At 38.1% G+C, this 20,659-nt stretch overlaps 1 protein-coding gene across 2 annotated transcripts in view; it reads right to left on the reverse strand.

The window, feature by feature from the left end:
- Positions 1-923: 923 nt before the first annotated feature.
- The window catches only part of FAM114A2 (family with sequence similarity 114 member A2), a 32,888-nt gene continuing 13,152 nt past the window's right edge, over positions 924-20,659 (reverse strand). The window contains exons 6-14 of one of the 2 annotated variants that reach the window (XM_036749023.1): positions 18,097-18,231; positions 17,023-17,181; positions 15,178-15,301; positions 12,877-12,956; positions 8,102-8,227; positions 7,585-7,724; positions 5,724-5,796; positions 4,148-4,201; positions 924-1,654 (exon numbers count right to left, since the gene is read on the reverse strand). In XM_036749023.1, the coding sequence (XP_036604918.1) occupies positions 1,550-1,654; positions 4,148-4,201; positions 5,724-5,796; positions 7,585-7,724; positions 8,102-8,227; positions 12,877-12,956; positions 15,178-15,301; positions 17,023-17,181; positions 18,097-18,231 (996 nt within the window). In that variant the 3' untranslated portion in view covers positions 924-1,549. The remainder of the gene's footprint in view (positions 1,655-4,147; positions 4,202-5,723; positions 5,797-7,584; positions 7,725-8,101; positions 8,228-12,876; positions 12,957-15,177; positions 15,302-17,022; positions 17,182-18,096; positions 18,232-20,659) is intronic. The other variant, XM_036749024.1, reaches the window with a different exon arrangement.

Consider the following 20,659-nt stretch of genomic DNA (forward strand, 5'->3'; position numbering starts at 1 on the left):
ATTTAACTTCCTGTATTTTACAGATGGGCAAACTGAAGCCCAGTATGGGGAAGTGACTTGCCCAAGGTCGCATTGCCATGGATCTCTAGCTCGACAGGGGGTGGAAGGGTAGAAGAGAATAAGATATATCATACAAAAGATTCTGTTACAACCAAAAACAGATAAGCTCCCTGACAGCAGAGTTTTTGCTTCATGTTATATCGTCAGCACCTAGCACAATGGCTAGCATATAGTAAGTACTTAATGCTTGTTGACTGACTGATTGAAGACTATACACAATGAAAGTGTATGGGTCATGCTCATATCTGATAGGACAAAATCTCAATACTGTATAGAAGAATTTGAACACCAGTTTAAAGTTATATATAATGGAATTCAACCTGTACATGGCATATATGTGAAAAGTATACTAGAGTGGTTCATACCAAAGGTGTATATATTAAAACAGTTTATCAAAGTTGTACTTAAAAAGCAACCCTACCTAGTTTGTTGTTTGGAAGTTGAAAGGTAATAAATCACTATCTGTCTCTGGGAATCTGTCAGTGATCACTTTTTAAAAACAGATCATTAGTAATATACATAAATAAGGAAAGAGGCATATGTGGATATAAAAGCTAAGTCAACATGACCCCTCTGACATTCAAGTCAGCACAAGAAAGACCATACCCCCACATTTCCTAGGTTTACTTTTCTTCTGATACGTAATTAAAAGAGCAAGGGCTAAAGATGAAGTCAGCCCTTCATTTTTATGGCACCAGAAGCCAGTCCTCATCCACAGGAAGATTAATGTGATTTCGAATGTAACATTCTATGAATTTCTCTTCAATGCTAAATGTTTACTGGAGAGGAAAAAAAGCATTTGGGATATGGACTGTAATGATATTCAAGGCTTGGGTGACAAGGTATAATCATCAGAGCACATACAAAGTCTAATGACCATCATAAAGCTGAAGTTTTTATTCTGGGAAGGAAAAAAGTATGTGACATTTCCAGATCAAACAATAGGATCTGGGCATACAAAATTAAATTCTTTTTCACCCACACAGCGAAAGATCTGTGTGCTGTCTGAAGAGAAAAAACTGTTTTCAAAGATCCAGTTTTTCCTTCAGAAAGGATTTATAGTGTTTGGACTGTATGCATCAAGTCAAAGTGGAACAGATGTTTTTGGTTAAACATCATATTAGCAGAAGATGCTAACCTTTTTTCAAGAGCTATTCATCTTGGATCTTCTCCAAGTCTTCTTTCAAAGAATTTATTAATGCACATAACTATCTGTAGTAGCGGAAAGAGGAACTGAACAGTCTTGGTCAAACAATGAAGGCAACAAGTTTACTCTTTTGACCTGCTAGATTGCCTGGTTGTCTAGACTACAGAAATTTCCCATTACCCTCTCTTTCGTTTCTGCATCATCAGGACAATGAGGCTCAAAAGTGGTCTGGCACTTTTTAGTCATTGCTGGAAGCTCAAGGTCAAAACTTATTGTCCTTAAACATTTCTTCACATTGGCTTCTGTAACTGAGGAATCCCCTCTCTTCTGCTAGTATGGAGCTCATTGGGACTGTGATGATTCAATTTGGCTCTGAATGAGGGAGATTTCAAGCACCGGAAGAAGTAATTGAAAGGCATCTTGGACATATGAAGCACTGTTGGATGCCTGTTGAGATTGAGACAAAAAAGAAAGGATGGTCACTTCAAAGAAAAAAACGTAAGATTACTTTTGCACCTGGTGATTTAATTCATATTAATCCCATCTTTTTAGTGAAATCACCTTTTTAAAGAAAAATAATAATTAGATACTTCAAGAATATTTTTATTTCTGTGAGGTGTATCTATCTTCCACCAATGCAAGTCACAATCCTTCCATATCTTAACAGGCAGTTGTCATGAGTTCAGCAATCAAAACACAATTCATCACTTGGTAGCCAACCTTCCAGTAATAAATCTCTCCCAATTTAGCTGGGCTGGCTTTCAGATGAAACATGCCAATCTGTTTTTGGGCTGAACTTGAAGGCATTTACCCCTTGGTAGGACTTACCAGCATGTGCTTTCTTAGAATAGTCCTTTAAGGACCCAAGAGTGCCTCAGTGCAATGAAGAGGCATCAGATGAGGAATTTAATGGAACAATGTAATAATAATAGTAGTATTAATAATAATAATAATATTGATTCTTACTTTATAGAGTGCTTTGTGGTGTCAAAATGACAATCTAGTATTACAGTATCCACATAGATTTGAAGCTAAAAGGACTTCAGAGGTGCTCTAGTCCCACCTCATTTGATGGAAGAGGAAACTAAAGGCTAGAGAGGTTAAGTGACTTGTCCAAGGTCACGCAGGCAAGTGTTAGAGCCAGGATTCAAACCTAGGTCCAGTGACTACAAAGTGACTACAAAAAGTGTTTTCACCAGAACTTTCAAATATTTTCATTTCATCCCCACAACAACTCTGGGAAGTAGAGATTAGGTATTACAAATATTCTTGTTTCTACTTTGTAGATGAGAAAATTGACGCTGAGAGAGTAAAAGTGATTAGAGGTCATCTAAGTCCAACCCCATGTTTAATAGATAAAGAATCTAAGAAACAGGGAGGTAAACAGATGAATGGTTTCAATAAAAATTAGGATTTTCAATTTTTATTTTAATAATTTACATTTTAACTCTTAAGTTACACAGCTGAGCTGGGAACCCAAGTCTTCTGATGAGCACTGCCAAACTGTGGCCATTTTCTGTTAAGAGGTCAAACCAATAATCAAGCACGATCTTTCCCAATCCAGACTCTAAGTTTAAAATTTTAAGAAAATCACTTTCTTCCAAATTCTTTAAATGTTGGGTCATATCGATTTACAAGCAATAGCTTCTAACAAGCAGAATATGAACCTTCCTGACATTTTGAGGCAATACAATCCCAGGTGTTTTGTTGTTGTTGCTGTTTTGATTTCCTGAAGAAATAAAACCACAGAACAATTTGGAGCCTGAAATAAACTTACAGAACCCATAAATACAGAATTCTAAGATCAAGACCATGGGCTACTTGGGGCAGGATAATAGAGGGAATTGTCAAGGATAGTGCGTTAGCCCGGGCCAAAATTAGGACGGGGCCAATGTTTGTCTGAAAGAGGTCAGAGCTATAGCATTTTTCTCTTCTTTAGCTCCCCTCTTGTCTTTTTTTGAGAAGGATAGGAATACGTGTATGATAAGACAGAGGCATGGTAGAAAATCTGGAGTAGGGAGATTGTTTGCATTGCTCCGAGTGGAGACCAACAACAACTGCAGAGGAGATCTTCTCTGGCCTGTATCTTTCCACCATGGACACCAGGCTCCTGTGGGTTAGGGAAAGGAGATAGGCCTGTGACGGAGCAGTACCCCATTGGGTCAGTATTGATGAAATCCATCTAGAAAAGGTCACCCTTCCTCTAAATTTAGTGGAAGGGACACTCCTTCTAGATGGCTAATCATCAATACTTCACAAGTAACATGAAGTTCTACATAAGATTCCATATATCACAGAATACACAGAAGGGTTCTGAAGAACACAGGTCTAGGATACAGCAGAGACACGGAATTTAAAAAACAAAGCACTTTTTTTTTTTTGCAGGGGGGAAGGCAGGGCAATTGGAGTTAAGTTTCTTGCCCAAGGTAACACAGCTAGTAAGTGTGTCAAGTGTCTGTGGCCGGATTTGAACTCAGGTCCTCCTGACTTCAGGGCCGGTGCTCTACTCAGTGTGCCACCTAGCTGCCCCAAAGCACTTTCTTTTAAGCAAGGGAACCATGGGAAATCTTTTTGAAAAAGAAAAATTTCTTCTCATGAAACTTTGTTCCTTTTAGAAGTCATACTAGTCTATTTATGATTTTCAGCCCCATCAATGTTTACCAGCTGACTTCTAGAAATATTTCATTACTCGAGCAGCAAGATGATACCTTCCCCAACATATACATACTTTACAATGTATCTCCAACTTTATGCTTTTAATTAATGTATAGAATACAGGTGATAGGTAAATAGAGTGAATAAATAGCTGAATCAATAATATCTATAGACAGATAAAAATTATTATCTGAGTACGAAAAAAAGCCACTAGTGAAAGAATCAGAAAGTGCTCTTAAAGCCTAAGACTTTAAGCTATGGGTTTAAAAAAAAATCAAAACTAACCTCTAGAAACACACCAGTTATTAGTGGATTAAGCACATCTGCCTTTTCTTTGACCTGGAAAAAATGTAAGAAAAATTAATTTTCATGGCACTTAGACAATTTAAGTAATAATGGCAGCTCCCTTTCCCATACTTTTTATAGTTTATAAAGTATTTTTCTCAAAACAACTCTGTAAGACAGGTAGCATAACTATTTCTGCCATTTTACAGAGGAAAGAATTAAGGCCCAGGGAAGAAAAGTGACTTCTCAATGGTTAAAAAGCTTGTAAATGACAAAATTGGGACTCAAATTATGGTATTCTGACTCCAAGTCTAATGCATTTCCCAGAATACTTCAGTGTCTCTAAAGGATGTAAATTAAAATATGAAATACTGAAGAATACATTCAGTAACTTTTCAGATGGGCTGTCTGGAAAATTTTAGGACAAAAATGGGACCACCTAATTTAGTAATAAGGAAGTGTTACAGTTGAGCTCATTGTAAAGAAAGGATTTGCTGAACACATGATTAACACACACCCAGAAATATTAGAAGGAACTCAGGAATGTAAAATATAAAATGTTGGAGCTGAAAGAAACCTTAAAACAGAGAATTTTCCCCCCTCTCCTTCCCCAGTCCCTACAAATTGAAAAATAAAGAAAGAAAAACAAAACCCTTAAGAAAATATGCATAGTCAAGCAAAATAAATTCCCACACTGGCCATGTCCAAAAACGTAGAATATAGAATGTTAAAGCTGGAAAGGTTCTTAAAACTTAGGACATGTAATATAGGAAACATAGAACATTATAGAGGCCAATGACTTTAGAGATTATTTAGTCCAATTCCATCATTTTCTAGAGGAAGAATCTGAGACTCAAAGAGATAAGCACACAAATAACTTTTGTGACGTTGAGATATTAAATTTTTATTTTCACAATTTGCATTGTAACTACAGCACTTTCAATGGCTATTGATACTAGGTACAAGTCATATTCTAAGTGTATGGAGGACTTTAAAAAAAAACACAAAAGTCAGAGCTTGATCCAAGATGCCAGAGTGAGAGAATCAAACGGAGCCAAGACTCCTCACAAACCTCATGAAAAATAATAAATAGAAACACCAAAAAAGAGACAAAACTAAAAAAGCACATAAGAAAATAAAAATACAACTAAAATAAAAATGAACAAAGGAAAAAAGAATGATACAATTTTAAAACATTAAAAGACAACTGAATCAGATAAAATACTAGAAACAATAGAAATGGGAAATCAGAAAAGTTATTCCAAGAGATGTTCTCAGATAAATAAGACAATAAAAGAAGAGTGTGAAGAAAGAACAGCAGAAAAGGAAATTTGAAAATTAAAGCAAAAAAAGAAAGGAAGGGAGAGAAAAAAAAATTACTGACAATTAAAAACCTTAAAATGTCTAAAGAAACAACGGCTAGAAAGGAAAAGTACAAGGTCAAAGATCTTTCTCAGGTTCTAAGTTTTAGTCACAGACAGCAAAATGTATGTACTTCAAATATATATAGCAAGAAGAGCAAAAGAATTATAAAAAAATCAGACATTCCAATCCAATGAAATGAAGCAATTCTTACCCCAACAGTTGTCAGGCATGTGGCAAATTCTTTAGACATTGAAGACAATTCTTTACACAACAAAATTGTCATTCTGAGGAAGTAAAAAGGAAAAATCAAGTGATTTTTTTCCTATATTTAAGGGATGCATTTTAAAACCTCAAAAAGAAAACAAATCATCTCCATGTGTGCCAAATGTGAATGATAAAAGCTTCTTAAGGTTATATAAGTGTCTAGGTCAAGAATAAAATATAAGTAATTTCTTTTTTTTGAGACTAAGTATCTCTATCTTAGCCAGGTTGGACCCACCCCCAGGCCCAATATCAACTACTGATCATCATGGGAGGTTTGACTTGCTCCATTTTCCACCTACACAGGCCACCTTAGGCAATCTGGTGGCCCCCCACTCTGGGAAGGGTCTCACCATACTGGTGCCAGACGTACTGTGAACACCCACTGAAACTCAGAAACCCCAATTCAAGCAATCCATCAGCCTCAGCCTCCTCAGTAACAGAGATGATAGGCATGTGTCACCATGTTCAGCTCAGAAACATATTTCCAAAGGGAGGCCTCTTGGTAGCCAGTACACACATCAAATTCAATTCAACAAATACATAAAAAATAACTACCATATGCAGTGAAAGTTCAGGACACATGATATCGACTAGATTCTCCCTGATACACAACAATATTTCTATTCTATTTATAGATGTCCTATCTCATTTTCTTCTCTCCTCTCACCACCAAAACTCACAGATGACCTGGCCTCCAACTCCACTGAGAAGCCTTAAGTCATTTGATTCAAGCAGCCCTTCTCTATTGCTTAGATATCAATATATTCTCTCTCTCTCTTTCTCCCCCCCCCCCCCCCCCGCACCATATCACAGAATAGGTAACCCTATTCTTTATTAAGGCTAATGTCTCTTCCTAAAGCCTTGATTACCTGCCTCTTCCAGGCCTTGCCATTTAGTGTTAAGCCTCTTTAAAAAGTTGTCCATACCCAATGCCTCCACTTTCTCCATGCAGATGATTTTCCAATCTCCAGGTCTGACTTTTCCTCTGACTTCTGGATCCACAATCTCCAGTTACTCATATGCCTGACCCACCACAGCTTTAACTCAAATAATCTTCTAAAACTGATCTTCTTTTTCCCCCTAAACATTTGTTCCTCTTTATGATTTGACTATTTTGATCCCTGACACCACTTCATACAACTTCCCATATTCAAAATCTCAGAGTTATTTTTGACTCTTTGTTCCCCCTTACCTCTCATATTAAATGTTACTAAGTCTTATTGGTAACTGCAAAATCTTTCCCATCCATCCCTGTTGCTAGGCAGCACCCTAGGTTAGGCTCTCATTACCAACTGCTCTGACTTACATGAGACCCTTGTTGGAGGGTTTCTGGCCTCTAACCTCTCCTCTATTCAAACCACTATAAATACCAACTTTCTTATGCTTAGGTCTGGTGGTGTCACTCCCCTACTAAAAAAGTTTTTAGTGGTTCCCTACTGCCTGTTGAGTTCAAATTCCTTTGCCTTGCACTCAAGGCTCACTGAAACATGACACCACTCTACCTTTCCAGGCTAATATTATTTTTCTCCACACACTACACTCCAGCCAAACTAAACTACTTTTCTGCCACAACCCCCAACTTGGCCTGTACTCTCACATCTTCATGCCTTTCTTCAAGCTGTATCTTATACATTCCCTAGAACATATTCCCTCCTTCCCTAACGTCACAGGTTCAAATTGACCAACATGTACTCAATGGATCAAAGCATTTATTAGGCTCCTACTGTGTGACTGGAGGAGCACTAGGTGATGGCAATACAAAGACCTGAAAATAGTTTTGATTTACAAAGAAAACTCATTATACTCACTGGGAAAGGGTTTTGCTTCTCTTTAGAGCAGTTATCTCCTGCTTTTGGCCATGTAGAATCAATGCTGCTGTTTTATGGAACATTTCAATGGAGTAGGCTGTCAGTTCTGCCAGGCTTTGGATGGCAAATGCATGAATATCCTGGGAGACAAAGAAAACCACTTATTTTCTGTAAGTAGGTAATTTTTCTCTAAGAAACATCATCCATTTTTTCACCCTGTGGTAAACAATTTGATATCCAACATCCTGAAACATATTAGACATCTGAACAAAAAATGACCACAGAACAAAGAATGTCAGAGCAGGAAAGGACCTTAAAATATAAAATGTAAGAGCTGTTAGAGAACAGGGGGATAATTTAGCCTAACACTTTCATTTCATAGCCAATGGCACTTGCCTAAAGCCATGTAGCTAGTAAACAAAGAACTAATACTTTTAGCATTCTAAATCATTACTTCTAAGTGGTACTTACATTTCAAACGTATATTAAAAGGGTTCTTTTTTGTCTTATTATTTACCTCTATTGTTTTTTTATCTTCTTGCTCTGGATTCTCCAGCTCTACTTGCTTTCTTTCTTCTTCTTCTTCCTCTGTTAAAGGTTTGGAACTAGACATCCTGATCCACTCATGAACGGTATTTCTTGCCTACATATGAATTAAAAAAATAAAAGAGAAATGCCCATCAAACCCAAAAAGACCTTGAATAGGCTTCCTGCCCCAGAAGCAGAACTGACACCTACTAAACAAAAAGGTTGGACTCAATGAGATCTGATGTTGCTCTTTCAGTTCTAAATGACTATATAAAGCCACAAAGAAAGTCCACACCATGCTTGTAGTTACAGAACACATATTGCATAGGCACTATGCACTGGCATAAAGCCACCACCTTGCAATAAAAACACTGTGGCCAAAAAAATCTAGCCCAAGAAAAATGATGGTCAATTTTCTCATCATATTAATGCCACCCAGTGGCTTAGCACAGTATTGCCTGTTATTGTCTGTTGATAAGAACAGGAAAAATCCCTTTGAGAATCCTAAAATTCTAATTACCTTAGAGATTTTCTAGTTTGAATCTCTCATTTTTCAGATGAGGAAACTTAAGGCCCAGGAATGTGAAGTGATTTATACAAGGTCTCACAGAAAGTAAGTAGCAAGGCTTTGGCCTTTAGACCCCAGTTTTTGGGACCACCTGTCTAATGTTCTTTGCACTACATATATGGTCTCTCATATAAACTGTACACATAAGTACAATTAGTACTAGGTGTAGGGAGGGGGATTGCACCTGTGATTTCATTGAAACAGGAAGGCTTCCATTTTGGAAGCTCTCTCCACCTGATAAAGTCAACAAGCATTTTTATCAGTTAACCAACAAGCATTTTTTGAGTATTGACCTTGGGCCAGGTACTGTGCCAAGCACTGGGGATACAAAAAAAGGGCAAAAAACAGCCCTTGTCCTCAAGAAACATATATTCTAATGAAAGAAGCAACATGTAAATAACCAGGTACATACAAGGTATATATGAAGTAGATGAAAGTAGTCTGAAAGAAGAGGGCATTAATAGCTGAGAGCACTGGAAAAGGATTTCTGCAGAAAGTGGGATTTGAGCTGAGTCTTGAAGGAAGCCAGGAAAAGTAAGAGACAGGGATGAGGGGCAGAGCATTCCAGGCATGGGTTACAACCAGTGCAAAGGCACGGAGGTAGAAGATGGAGTGTCATGCTTGAGTAACTGTAAGTAGGTTAGTATAGCTATGTGTAGAGCATAAGGAGAGTAAAGTACAAGAAAGCTGGAGAGGGAGGAAAGGGCTAGATGATGAAAAGCTTTAAATGCCAAACAAAGGAGTTTACATTTGATCCTGGAAGTGACAGAGATCCACGGGACCTCACTGAGCAAAGGGGAAGAGAGGGGAGAATAGTCAGACCCTTTATGCTTTAGAAAAATAATGCTGGCAGTTGAGTGAAGGATGGAGTGGAGTGGGGAGAGACCTGAGGCAGAAAGACCAGTCAGAAGGCTAATGACCTAACCAAGAGAAAAGGTGATGAGGGCTGGAATTTAATAATAATATTTATATAGCACTTACTCTGTTCCAGGTACTATGCTAAGGGCTTCACAATTATTTTTTCACTTGATCCTCACAACAATCCTAGGAGACAAGTGCTACTGTTATCTCCATTTTATAGAGGAGGAAACTGAGGCAAACAGGGCTAAGTGACTGTCCAGGGAGGGTCACACAGCTAGGAAGTGTCTGAGGATATAAACACAGGTTTTCCCAACTCCAGGCCCAAATGCTCTATTCACCGGGCCACCGAGCTGCAGTAGGGTTATGGCTGAATGGAAAGAAACTGGATATAGAGAAGAAATGTTGTAAAGACAGAATAAATCTTAAGACTTAATTTTTCCAAAGAAAAATAATAGAGTTCACATTTTTATAATGCTTTATAGTTTGCCTTAAGTACTTTACTCACAATAATCTTATGAAGTACTTAGATAACCTAAGTGTTGTCATCCCTACTTTATAGATGAAGACACTGAGGCTTGGGGAGACTAAAGGATTTGTCCGTGGACAGCTAGATCGTAAGTCTCACCCTGAACTCAAACCCAAGTCTTCTGAGTCCATCATCATGTCTTTGCATCCCACTATGCTGCTTCTAACACAATTCTATGGAACAAGTAGCTTTTTAAAATGTTGTGCCAAATTTCTGAGCCCTTTCTTTCTGGCCTCTTGAGAACAGAAGGAAATCATTATAAAATACAGGGGGCCGATTAATAAAAAGCATGTACCTACCTGTGTCTCCTGTGCACTATGATGGCTCTTACAAGGACAGGCCACAGATGTCAATTAATTCCGATGTCAATGAAAACTGGCCTGCCATACTGAACATACTACAGTTGGATGAGTCCTTTTATAAACTCTTCAGCTATCTGTTAAGTACGCTGAAAACACCTTCTGTGTTATTATTATTATGGACTCTGAGCTCAGATTAAAGCACCTCCAAATGCTAAAATTATGATGGCAGGCACCTTAGCCATCAGCCACAAAAACCAACAATTAGGTAATACCTTGCTATTAAGCCGCTGATGATGACAGCATTTATGTGGTGCTTCAAGGAAAGCCCTTTACAAATGTTACCTCATTGGATCCACACAACATCTCTGTGAGGTAGGTGCTATGAGAAGTTAAATATATGACACAGATAGTAAGTATCTATGGTGGAATTCAAACTCAGGTCTTTCTGACTCCCAGTCCCATGCGCTATCTACTATGTTACCTAGTGCTACCATTTAACAATAACAATTATTTATATAGCAATTTAAAGTTTTCAAAGCACTTCATTTAAGCTTTCCAACAACCCTCTGGAGTCGGTACTACAGGGTATTATTATCTTCAGACTACAGATGAGGAAATCAAGGCCCAGAGAAGTGACCTGCCCATAGTCACACATCTAGGGGTCAGAGGGCGATCATCCTAACTTCGGTCTAAGCCTTCTATCCTTCAGACATGCTGCCTATTATTTTATTATTCGCAGTAGTAATAATAATAGCAATAAGAGCTAACATTTATATAGCAACTTCAGGTTTTACAAAGCACTTTACATATACACCCTTATTTATTCTTACAACTCCGTGAGGTGGGTATTATTATTATCACCATCTCTATTTTACAAATGAAGAAACTGAGGCTGAGGAAGAATAAGTCATTTGCCTGGTATCACAGGATTTGAACTCAGGTGTGTTACCTCCAAGTCTAGTTCCCCATGCACTACCCCACACTGCCTCTGTTGTAATAATACCTGACAGCTGCATAATGCTCTATACTTTTCTTCTTTTTCTTTTGAGATTGGGTCTCCCTATCTCACTCAGGCTGGAAGTGTAAGCAGACACTCACAGACCTGATCCCACTGCTGATCGGCATAAGATAGCCTGGACTGACTGCTTTGGACCCTAAGCTGGCTCTCCTTCCTTGGGCAGCCTAATGGCTCCCCGCTCCCAGGGCTCACCATTATCACTGGTGGACTCAGTACAGATACGTGATGGGCTCATTTGGCTCACTGCAGCTCAGAACTCCAGAGCTCAGGTGATCTACCAGCCTCAGCCTCCCCAGAAACAGGCATTATGGGTGTGTACTGCCCCACCCAGAGCTCTGTACTTTTCAAAGTTCTTTCATACACATTATCTCATTTGATCCTCACAACTTCTCTGAGAGATGGAAGGCATGGATTATTAAATTTACTTCGTAGCTGAGAAAACAATCTCAGAGAAGATAGATAATCAGCTCAATGTTACAAGACAGGAATTATTATCCTCATTTTATAGATAAGAACTGAGTTTCTCAGATGCAAAGAAAACTACCAGAGGTCATACAATTTATGTGAATTATCCACAGTCATACTGCTTGTAAATAGCAGAGCAAGGACACGAACCCAAGTTTCCCTAAAAATGTTACCTCCCAGTCCAGTGCTCCTTCTACTGTTCCATGCTCCTACTTTAGACAATGTGCTGCTCTATAATGCCCTCTAGGACTTTTGACTAGGCAGAGACTATTCCTGATGCTGATTTTTAACATCCAGGCATGAGCAATTTGTTGAAAGCAATTCCTGCTATGTACTGGAGAAGGTAGCTCAAGGATTAGATGCTTGGAACAGTAGCTGCATTTTAATTATAATTTTCTTGGGGGAGGGGTATGGGAGATGTTGCAATTTTATTTTAAGTAAATATCCCTTTGCATTAAAACAATAATAGTTGGACTACCAGAGAGCTGGTGTGAATAAAGAGCTGGCCTTGGAAGCAGGATGGCCTTGGAGGCAGGAAGACCTGAGCACAAGTCTTATCTCTGACATATACTAGATATGCAACCTTGGGCAAATCACCTACCCTCATTGTGTTCTAGGTTACTCTCTGTCTGTGGTTGCAGAGAAGAGGCCAACCTGCACTGGTAAAGATAATTTCTTCATCTGAAAGTTGCCTATACCAGTGAAATCACAGGTGAAATCCCTATATCCCTAATCCTGGACTACCTACTTTACAGGATTGTGGCGAAGAAAGCATTACATAAATGTGAAGTAAGAGAAGTAAGGATAAGGATAATAACCGACATGTATCAAGTGCCCACTATATGTAGCATGCTGTGCCAGGCAGTAGGAGAATAAAAGGAAAATATTATGGGATCTACTAGAGAGGAAATAAAATAAAAGAATAAACCCTTAATCTTTGTGATATGTATACCAGGAGTTTAGAATCATCTTTTCAAAATCTTGTATGTCTTAGAAAAAAAATTACCAGGATGAAGTGACTCACTTTGGTCAGTTTGTCAGGTCTGGTAGAAACATGCAGCTGGGAAAACAGCTCTGTTATCTCTGTAGTGAAATCTTCATCTTCTGAAAGACAAATAGATAGACCAGTAAGACATGTCAGCAACAAGCACCACACAGCATTCCCAGGGTACGCAGATTGTGTGTAGCCCAGAGGGCATCGTGTAGCCATTACTCCTATCAATGAAGAAGGTATGCTCTCCCAAAGCTCAGTCTCTAACAGGTGATCAGGACCACCACAAAGGAGCACACCAAGACGCACACAACAGAAATATAAACAGAAAATGTCACTTGGAATGCCTTCTCTGTTCCTCTCTGCCCATCCAAAAGCATTTATCTTTCAAAGCCCTTTGCTGATCTCCTTTAACACTGATAGTCTACCCCAATATCTCCCAGACTAACTTGGCCATGAGACTCTTTGGAGTTTGAAATATAGTGGCAAAACCTATAAATGCTGGTTCAGGGACAGACAACTTCTGGGATAAAGGGAAATTTTGGAGCAAAGTAAAGGAAATTGTAAGAGGCAATGTGGTGCAACAGAGTGTTGGATCTCAAGTTAAGAGGACCTAGGTCCAAAGCCCACATCTGCCACCTGTAATCTACAGGACCTTGCACCTCAGTCTTTGAATCTATAAATGGACTAGATAACCTCTAAGGCACCTTCAAGCATTAAATGTATGATCTATATAATCCAAGTCCAGGGCTGCTTTCATAACACTACATTGCCTTTCCTGATATCAAGGATTAGGGAATAGGATTGAGGATGCTAATGGAAGCTAAAGCCTATAAAAGCAGTGAACATAGCACTGTGGCCTATGGTCCCCAATGGCCTCGTGCTATTTCTCTACCCCACTCAGAGGGTAAAGGCTTTGAGAGGGAGGAGTCCATAAACATCACAGTGGCATACTCAATTGAAGTTTATCACAAAAATCCCAGATCTACCATTTCAGAGTCCTGTTCACTGACAGACAGGTAAGGGAGATAATTAGAGGTATAAATCCTGCATATCTGTTTAGAAAATTCCTTTGAGCACTTTAAACAGTGTTTAAAGATTATAGTTTCTGATTACTTACACAAGGGCAGATGTCAACTAGATGGAACAAACATTGTTAGTGACATCCTGCACTAATAACTTAAATGAAGCTTATAAAAAGATGGAGATTATCACAGTATGGTTAATATCAATGGTTAATAATAATAATTATGGTTAATAATCAATATCAATATCACTCAGCGACTTGGATAACTCGAATCAAATTTAGGTGCACACTGTACACAACCATTTAAAAGTGAAATCTTTATTAGTTCCCAAAAGCTGCGTCGATAACAATAGTTAGCTCTGTAAATCTGTTTCAAAATAATTGCTTTCTAATCACGTCAAGCATGATTATATACATTTATATACAGCAATACTTATTCATCTTGTGCTCGCTTATCAGGTACAACCAAGAACTTCAAAGGAAAACCTCTGAGTAGCTACAGTAGAGTTGAATACACTTTATGTATAGCAGAGATCTTAAGGTTACCTCAATTTACCACATTTTAGTTCCCCAGAACCTGAGTAAGAAGTGACAACACCAAGTCTTTGAAGAAGGGTCTACTAACCTCAAGCTTTTGTGGGTGGTAAAATGAAACATAAGAATGTAATGCACTTTTATGCATCAAATAGATGCTTTAAAATGCTTGTTAAGTTCAATAAGACATGCTCTCAAGGAGCTGGGGGCATACTATATAGTAGCCTATTGTCTAAAACAAGAGGCAGCATAATTAAATGCAAAGAGTGATTACATTAAGACCCCGAACATGCAAAGCTGGGATCAAGATCCTGGTCCAACAGCAACTCTACCAAAGTGAAGACTACTAGTAAAATCCAGTCTGAACAGTCAGCTGGAATTGTATTCTCACATCTGATCTGTAACTTTAAGCACCGACAAAAGTTTACAGGAAAGTGCAAGGGGAAAAATAGTTATTATGAGATGTATGCACTTTGGAAGGGTCACCCATGGAACCCTGATGGTATTAGTTCCAAAGTCTGAATGCTCACGAACTTAACTCAGTCAGTTCATATCAGAGCTGAAGGGCTGAATGACACTAACTAAACTCAACAAAGATTGGCTGATAAACCAGAATGTCAACTTGCTTCGAGTAGAAAATATAGTTTCTTTGTAGGGACCAGAATACTTAACTCAGAGTAGGTGAGAGTAACTCCAGTGGATTAGAATTCTAAATTTAGATTGTCTCAATGGTAATTATACTTTTGTACCAAATAAGTGAATTTACATATTACCCTTTTTTTCATCTTCCTCTTCATCACTGAACTCCGCTAATGAAAAAGTTTCTTTGAGTTGCTCCAATTCAAGTTTTAGATTCTCTAATTCTTCACCAGACAGAGAGTTAGTGAGGGATTTCACCTGGTTACAAACAAGATATTCATAAGATATACATGAATATAACAAATAATTGAAAATGGATAAAGAATTCCAGTGAAGTCCTTACTAATAAGGAAATTTTATGGATAAGAAAAGTATTATATAACCATTTTACAGATTGAGGGGCTAAAGATCAATTTTGCAGTAACAGCAACAGCTCATTGGTCAACAACAGTTGTGTTTACCAAAGTTTAAGGATGGAAGGTTGGCTGGACCCTTCAGAGGATAGAGATATAACATATATACACATCTGTTAATTTGCTTGTTTTATTAATATTAGGCTTTTCAACTATATGCAGTAAATCCAAATTATAGCCTAGATCAGAGATGTCTAGAAAATTTTTAGTGCCTAATGACTGTTTTAGAAATATATGTGAAATAATATTGAGTCAATTAATAACAAAATTTTATGGAAATAGCAGGTCAAGGTAAAGGAAAAAATAACAACCGGGCTACTGAGAACTCTGTTTCCAGGGCTACTGAGAGACAACACTTTACTTGTTCTGTTTCAAGTATAAGGTTCAGGTATTGTTTCATGAATTTTTACTGGTTGTCCTCCTTGCCTCTGATTCCTGGCTTCTCTCAAATCTCAGCTAAAATCCCATCTTCTGCAAGAAAGCCTTTCTCCATCTCCTTTAATGCCTGTGCCTTCTTCTCTGTGATTACCTCTGTATATATCTTGTTTGTATATAGTTGTTTGCATTTTCTTCTCCTCATTAGATTATGAACTTCTTGAGGGCAGAGACTGTTTTTGCCCTTCTTTTGTATCCCTAGTGCTTAGCACAGGGCCTGGCATATAGTGGTTGTTACTTATTGACATGACTTAAGGAATCTAGAGCTTCCAACCTTGAAATGCCTTCCCTTCCCAATTGAATACTGATTTCCAGTTTCATTTCTGCCTCCCATCTTGGATCAAACAAAAACCATATGTTCTTCAAAAGCTGACAAATCCAAAACCTGAATGTAAAGATTTCTAATCATGCTTTGCCTCATTTTTATTTAAACTACCTCAGTCCTGTAGATCCCACAATAAGAGTCAAGAGGCAAGACCATAACATTTTCAACAGGTCTCAACTATTTTTGTTTCTTTCTACCTACCTAAATATGGTACTGAGTTTGACAATGGTGCCCACTAGAAGACCCTGGGTTCTGTCTCCACAGCCCCAGACTGTATGACCTATCTCTCTTCTCTCCACATTCCCACCATGACACTCTATCACCCAACTTTCACATTAACTGTGGCTTTTATATCTGCTAAATGTGTGCATTTCAATGTACTAACATGGTGTAGAGGAAACTTGGGGTTCTTGAAAATATGCTATTGGTGTGCATGCTCTATGGCTACAGTTTAACTGGAAAGCTTTAAGTACAGACTGGCAACAGATTGCTAGGACTAATCAAGAAAAGTATGGATAGATGCCTCACCTAAACATTGGCCACATCATGATTATTTTTTTTAAGCCACAGAAATTAATGAAGACTGACTATACAGTATGAAGGTGTTGCAATGCATTGTTGGAAGGCACATCACACTGAAAAAATCATGGGAGTACCCCCAAAAAAGGTCAATGGAATATCAAAGTAATTATGTATAATTATTTTTCAGTTTATACTATATAGTTTTCCCCCGCTTCAAAGAGACGTCATTTAAGGAGTGAGCTACCTACTCTGGGGAGCATTCCATATTCAAACTATTATGGTACCTTTATTTCACTCTCTCGAGAAAGCATCTCCAAAGCTTCTAGATGTGAAAGGCCTTGAAATTCATCAAAGAGTAATCCATAATGAGCTTTTTTGTCAGTATCCATGGTAACCTCATTGGCTGTCCTCAGCTCTTCCTTATCTTTTGCCTCTCGCAAAACCTGAAAAGAGATAGGGGTATTAAGCTTGCACAATGGTAGCTCAAGGATGACTTCTAAAAGCAGAGGAAATAGAAACCAAGATAGGTAGCAAGAGTATTAACAGTACAAAGTACTGACCTTTTAATTCATGGAACATTAAAGACGGAAAGACTGAAGGAGATTTATTGTAGAAATAGTCACAAGTATTTTGACACTGAACAACAAAATGAATACTTGAGAAACCAGATATTTTCCAGGAAAATGGCTTTAACATTAACCTAATGTACACATGCACCTCAAAGCTTAGAATCTACTAATAAAATAGAAATATGCAAGGGCAAAAAGTGAAAAGAAAAATAAGAACCAGCCTCAATTCAGACCATTAGCTCTCTAACCATAGATTTACAGAATCTCAGTGCTGTAAGAGACCTCGGAGCTAGTCCAATACCCTCTCCCCAACCCCCAGCAGAAAGTTGGAATTATAGGATCACCAACGTAGAGCTAGAAGGCACCTTACACATCATCTAGTCCAATCTCCTCATTTTACAGATGAGGAAACTGAGTGCCTAGAGAGGTTAAGTGATTTGCCCAAGGTCACTCAGGTATTAAGTACACTATATGAATACCAGCTATTATTAAATCATCATATAAACAAATTATCAGTAGCTCATTTTTGCATTACTATATTAACAATACATTTATTTGTTATTAGAAAGTGAACACTGATTGGTATGTGAATCAGTGGAAACAGTACCCACATTGATGAAATCAAAATACTAAAGTACTAAAGATTACATCAGTTTTGGTTGCCTAGAGAAAGAGCTACTAAAAACAAGCCAAAAAGAAAAAATAAGAAGAGCCTAAGATTCTTGACACAGGCACCAGTATGGATCACAATGGGAAAAGAAAATATGACAGAGTAAGAAGATGCAGTACCTGAGACAATGTAGAATTTCGGTTCATTAGGCCCTTGGTTTTTTTAAATCCAGGATCACCTTCAGCTATCACATCCATTGTCTTTTTCCCAATGAACTCCAAAGCATCTAAGCCTCCAGTAATAACGCTCTTTCCCTGGAAAAAAGATGTACAGATCTCAGTATGGCATTAGGAAAATGAATTTGTATCTACTAATTGTGTAAATGTAGATAAAATCTACCCACATCTAGTAATGATATCATGATTCTTCTACAAGACTTACTTAAATGCTAAAATCAATATGTTGATGATAATCATGAAAACACTAGATCACATTTCTATAGTGTATTTTCTGTTCACGATATTCCTGCTAAGTAGTACAAAGAAGAGATGAGGAAAATGAGGTTCAGGGAGTGATAGAAGGAATCCTGTTCTGCTCCTTAGGTCTGAGCCACATCACTGTTGCTCTTGGCTTCTGAATTTCCTTCTTTCTCAGTGTATTGCATAGCACCTCTCTACCCAAGAACACCACCCTTGTGTGCACATCCTTTTCTCTATCTGCCCTGGATCTGAGACCCAAATTTCAGTTCTAGCATCAAGCCCAGCCTGCAGAGGAATAACCAGGACAGGAATTCCAGACCAAAGGGGACACTGAAGTTGTTACTCTGAACCAGCAGAACTTCCTAGCTGGCAGATGATGGCTACGTTTATCACCAGTCTACTGTTGCTCTAACCAAAACCCAGGTCAAGAACTTACAGAACTCAGACAAGAGGGGTAGCAATCAGATTTTACCCTGTATCAGACCACTTTGGAAGCAATGAAAACTTTCATGTCTCTAGCCTGAGCTGAGTCTAAGATCCTGGAATAACAAAACGCTCAATACTGCCAAGAAAGCAGCTACAGCAGCCCAGACATTCCATCCAGAAGTGTGGCAGAACCCAGTCCTAATATGAAATCTCAAGTCAGGAAGCCTGGACTAACGGGCTCTGAAAACAAGCAAAAAAACCATAAAAAATTACTAAGGTGGCAGAGATGTGCAAGACACAAACAATGAAGAGAAGAATGACTCCAGAACATTTATAAGTAATGCCTCAGATAAAAACACAGCTTGAGCACAAACTCAACTAAAATTCCTGGAGGAGATGAAGCAAGAATTTTTTTTTAAAAAGAATTTTAAAAAATTTTATTTTATAAATGAAATAAGAACACTTGAGGAAAAAACTGGAAAAGAAATGAGAGTTATGGAAGAAAGAATTGGAAACAGAATTAAGAGCTTGACAGAAGTATAAAACCTTCCCCAAGCAACAAATTCTCTGAAAATTAGATTAGACCAAATAGAAGGCAATGACTCTACGAGACAAAAAGAAGTATTAAAACAAAGTCACGAGGGTGGAAAAAAAAAAGTAAAGTATCTCATAGCAAAAACAATTGATCTGAAAAATTGATCAAGAAGAAAAAAATTTAAGAATTATTGGACTACCTGAACACTATGTCCAAAAAAGAAGCCTACACATTCTATTTCAAGAAGTCTAAAACTGCCCAGATCTCATAGCACCAGAGGGCAAAGTGCAAATAGAAAGAATCCACCAGTCACTTCCTAAAAGAAACCCCAAAATAAAACCTCCTAGAAACATCATAGCCAAAATCCAGAGTTTCCATGTCAAAGATAAAACACTTCAAGAAGCTAGAAAGAATTCAAGTACTTGACACCCATACTCAGGATTATACCCTTATAAAGAAGTGGTAGCTACCCTTATAAAGGAGTGGTAAACTTAGAATACGATATTCCAGGAGGCAAAGGATATGGGCTTACAGCCAAGAATAACTTACCCAGAAAAACTGAGTAAAATGCTACCGGGGGATGGGGGTGGGGAGATGGGGGTTGGGGGTTAGGCGGAGTGGAATGAACCTTTAATGAAACAGAGGGCTTCCAAGCATTTCTGATGAAAAGACAACAGCGGCATAGAAACTTTGAAGTTCAAAGGAATAATGAGAATCATGAAAAGGTAAACATGGACAATCAATGATAAAGGACTAAGCAAGGAAAAACTGCTTACATTCAATTATGGGGAGATGATACATCTTTCCTCTGAACTCTATCTTTGTCAAAAATTCCAGAGAGAGTCTATTTAGACTAGGCCTGGGAGTGGTTCTGTTATATCTTGATGATCTTAAGAGAAGAATGGAAAGAGAGGGGAAGAAGAATACATGGAGGGCAGGGGAGAAGGAAGGTTAGGGGAATTATCTTACATAATTAGGGTGCACAAGTAGACATCCATACAAAGAGGAGGGGATGGGGGAACAGCTGAAACTTCAACCCCACTCTCATCTGAACTGGTTAAAAGAAGGCATAATACAGAGAGAGAGAGAGATTGAGTTTGGTAAAGAAACATTTAACATAGAAATAGACGAGAAAGGCGAGAAGGGGGGAGGCGGAGGGCAGATTCGGAGTCCTAAGCAAAACAAAATCTAAAGGTACAAAAAAATATTTATAGCTCTATTGAGGTAGCAGAGAATAGGAATCAAGGGGGGTGGTGGTGGTATTAACTGGGGAATAGATGAACAAGTATATAAATGTGATGA

Source organism: Trichosurus vulpecula, chromosome 3, assembly GCF_011100635.1.
Source record: "Trichosurus vulpecula isolate mTriVul1 chromosome 3, mTriVul1.pri, whole genome shotgun sequence".
NCBI lineage: Eukaryota > Metazoa > Chordata > Mammalia > Diprotodontia > Phalangeridae > Trichosurus > Trichosurus vulpecula.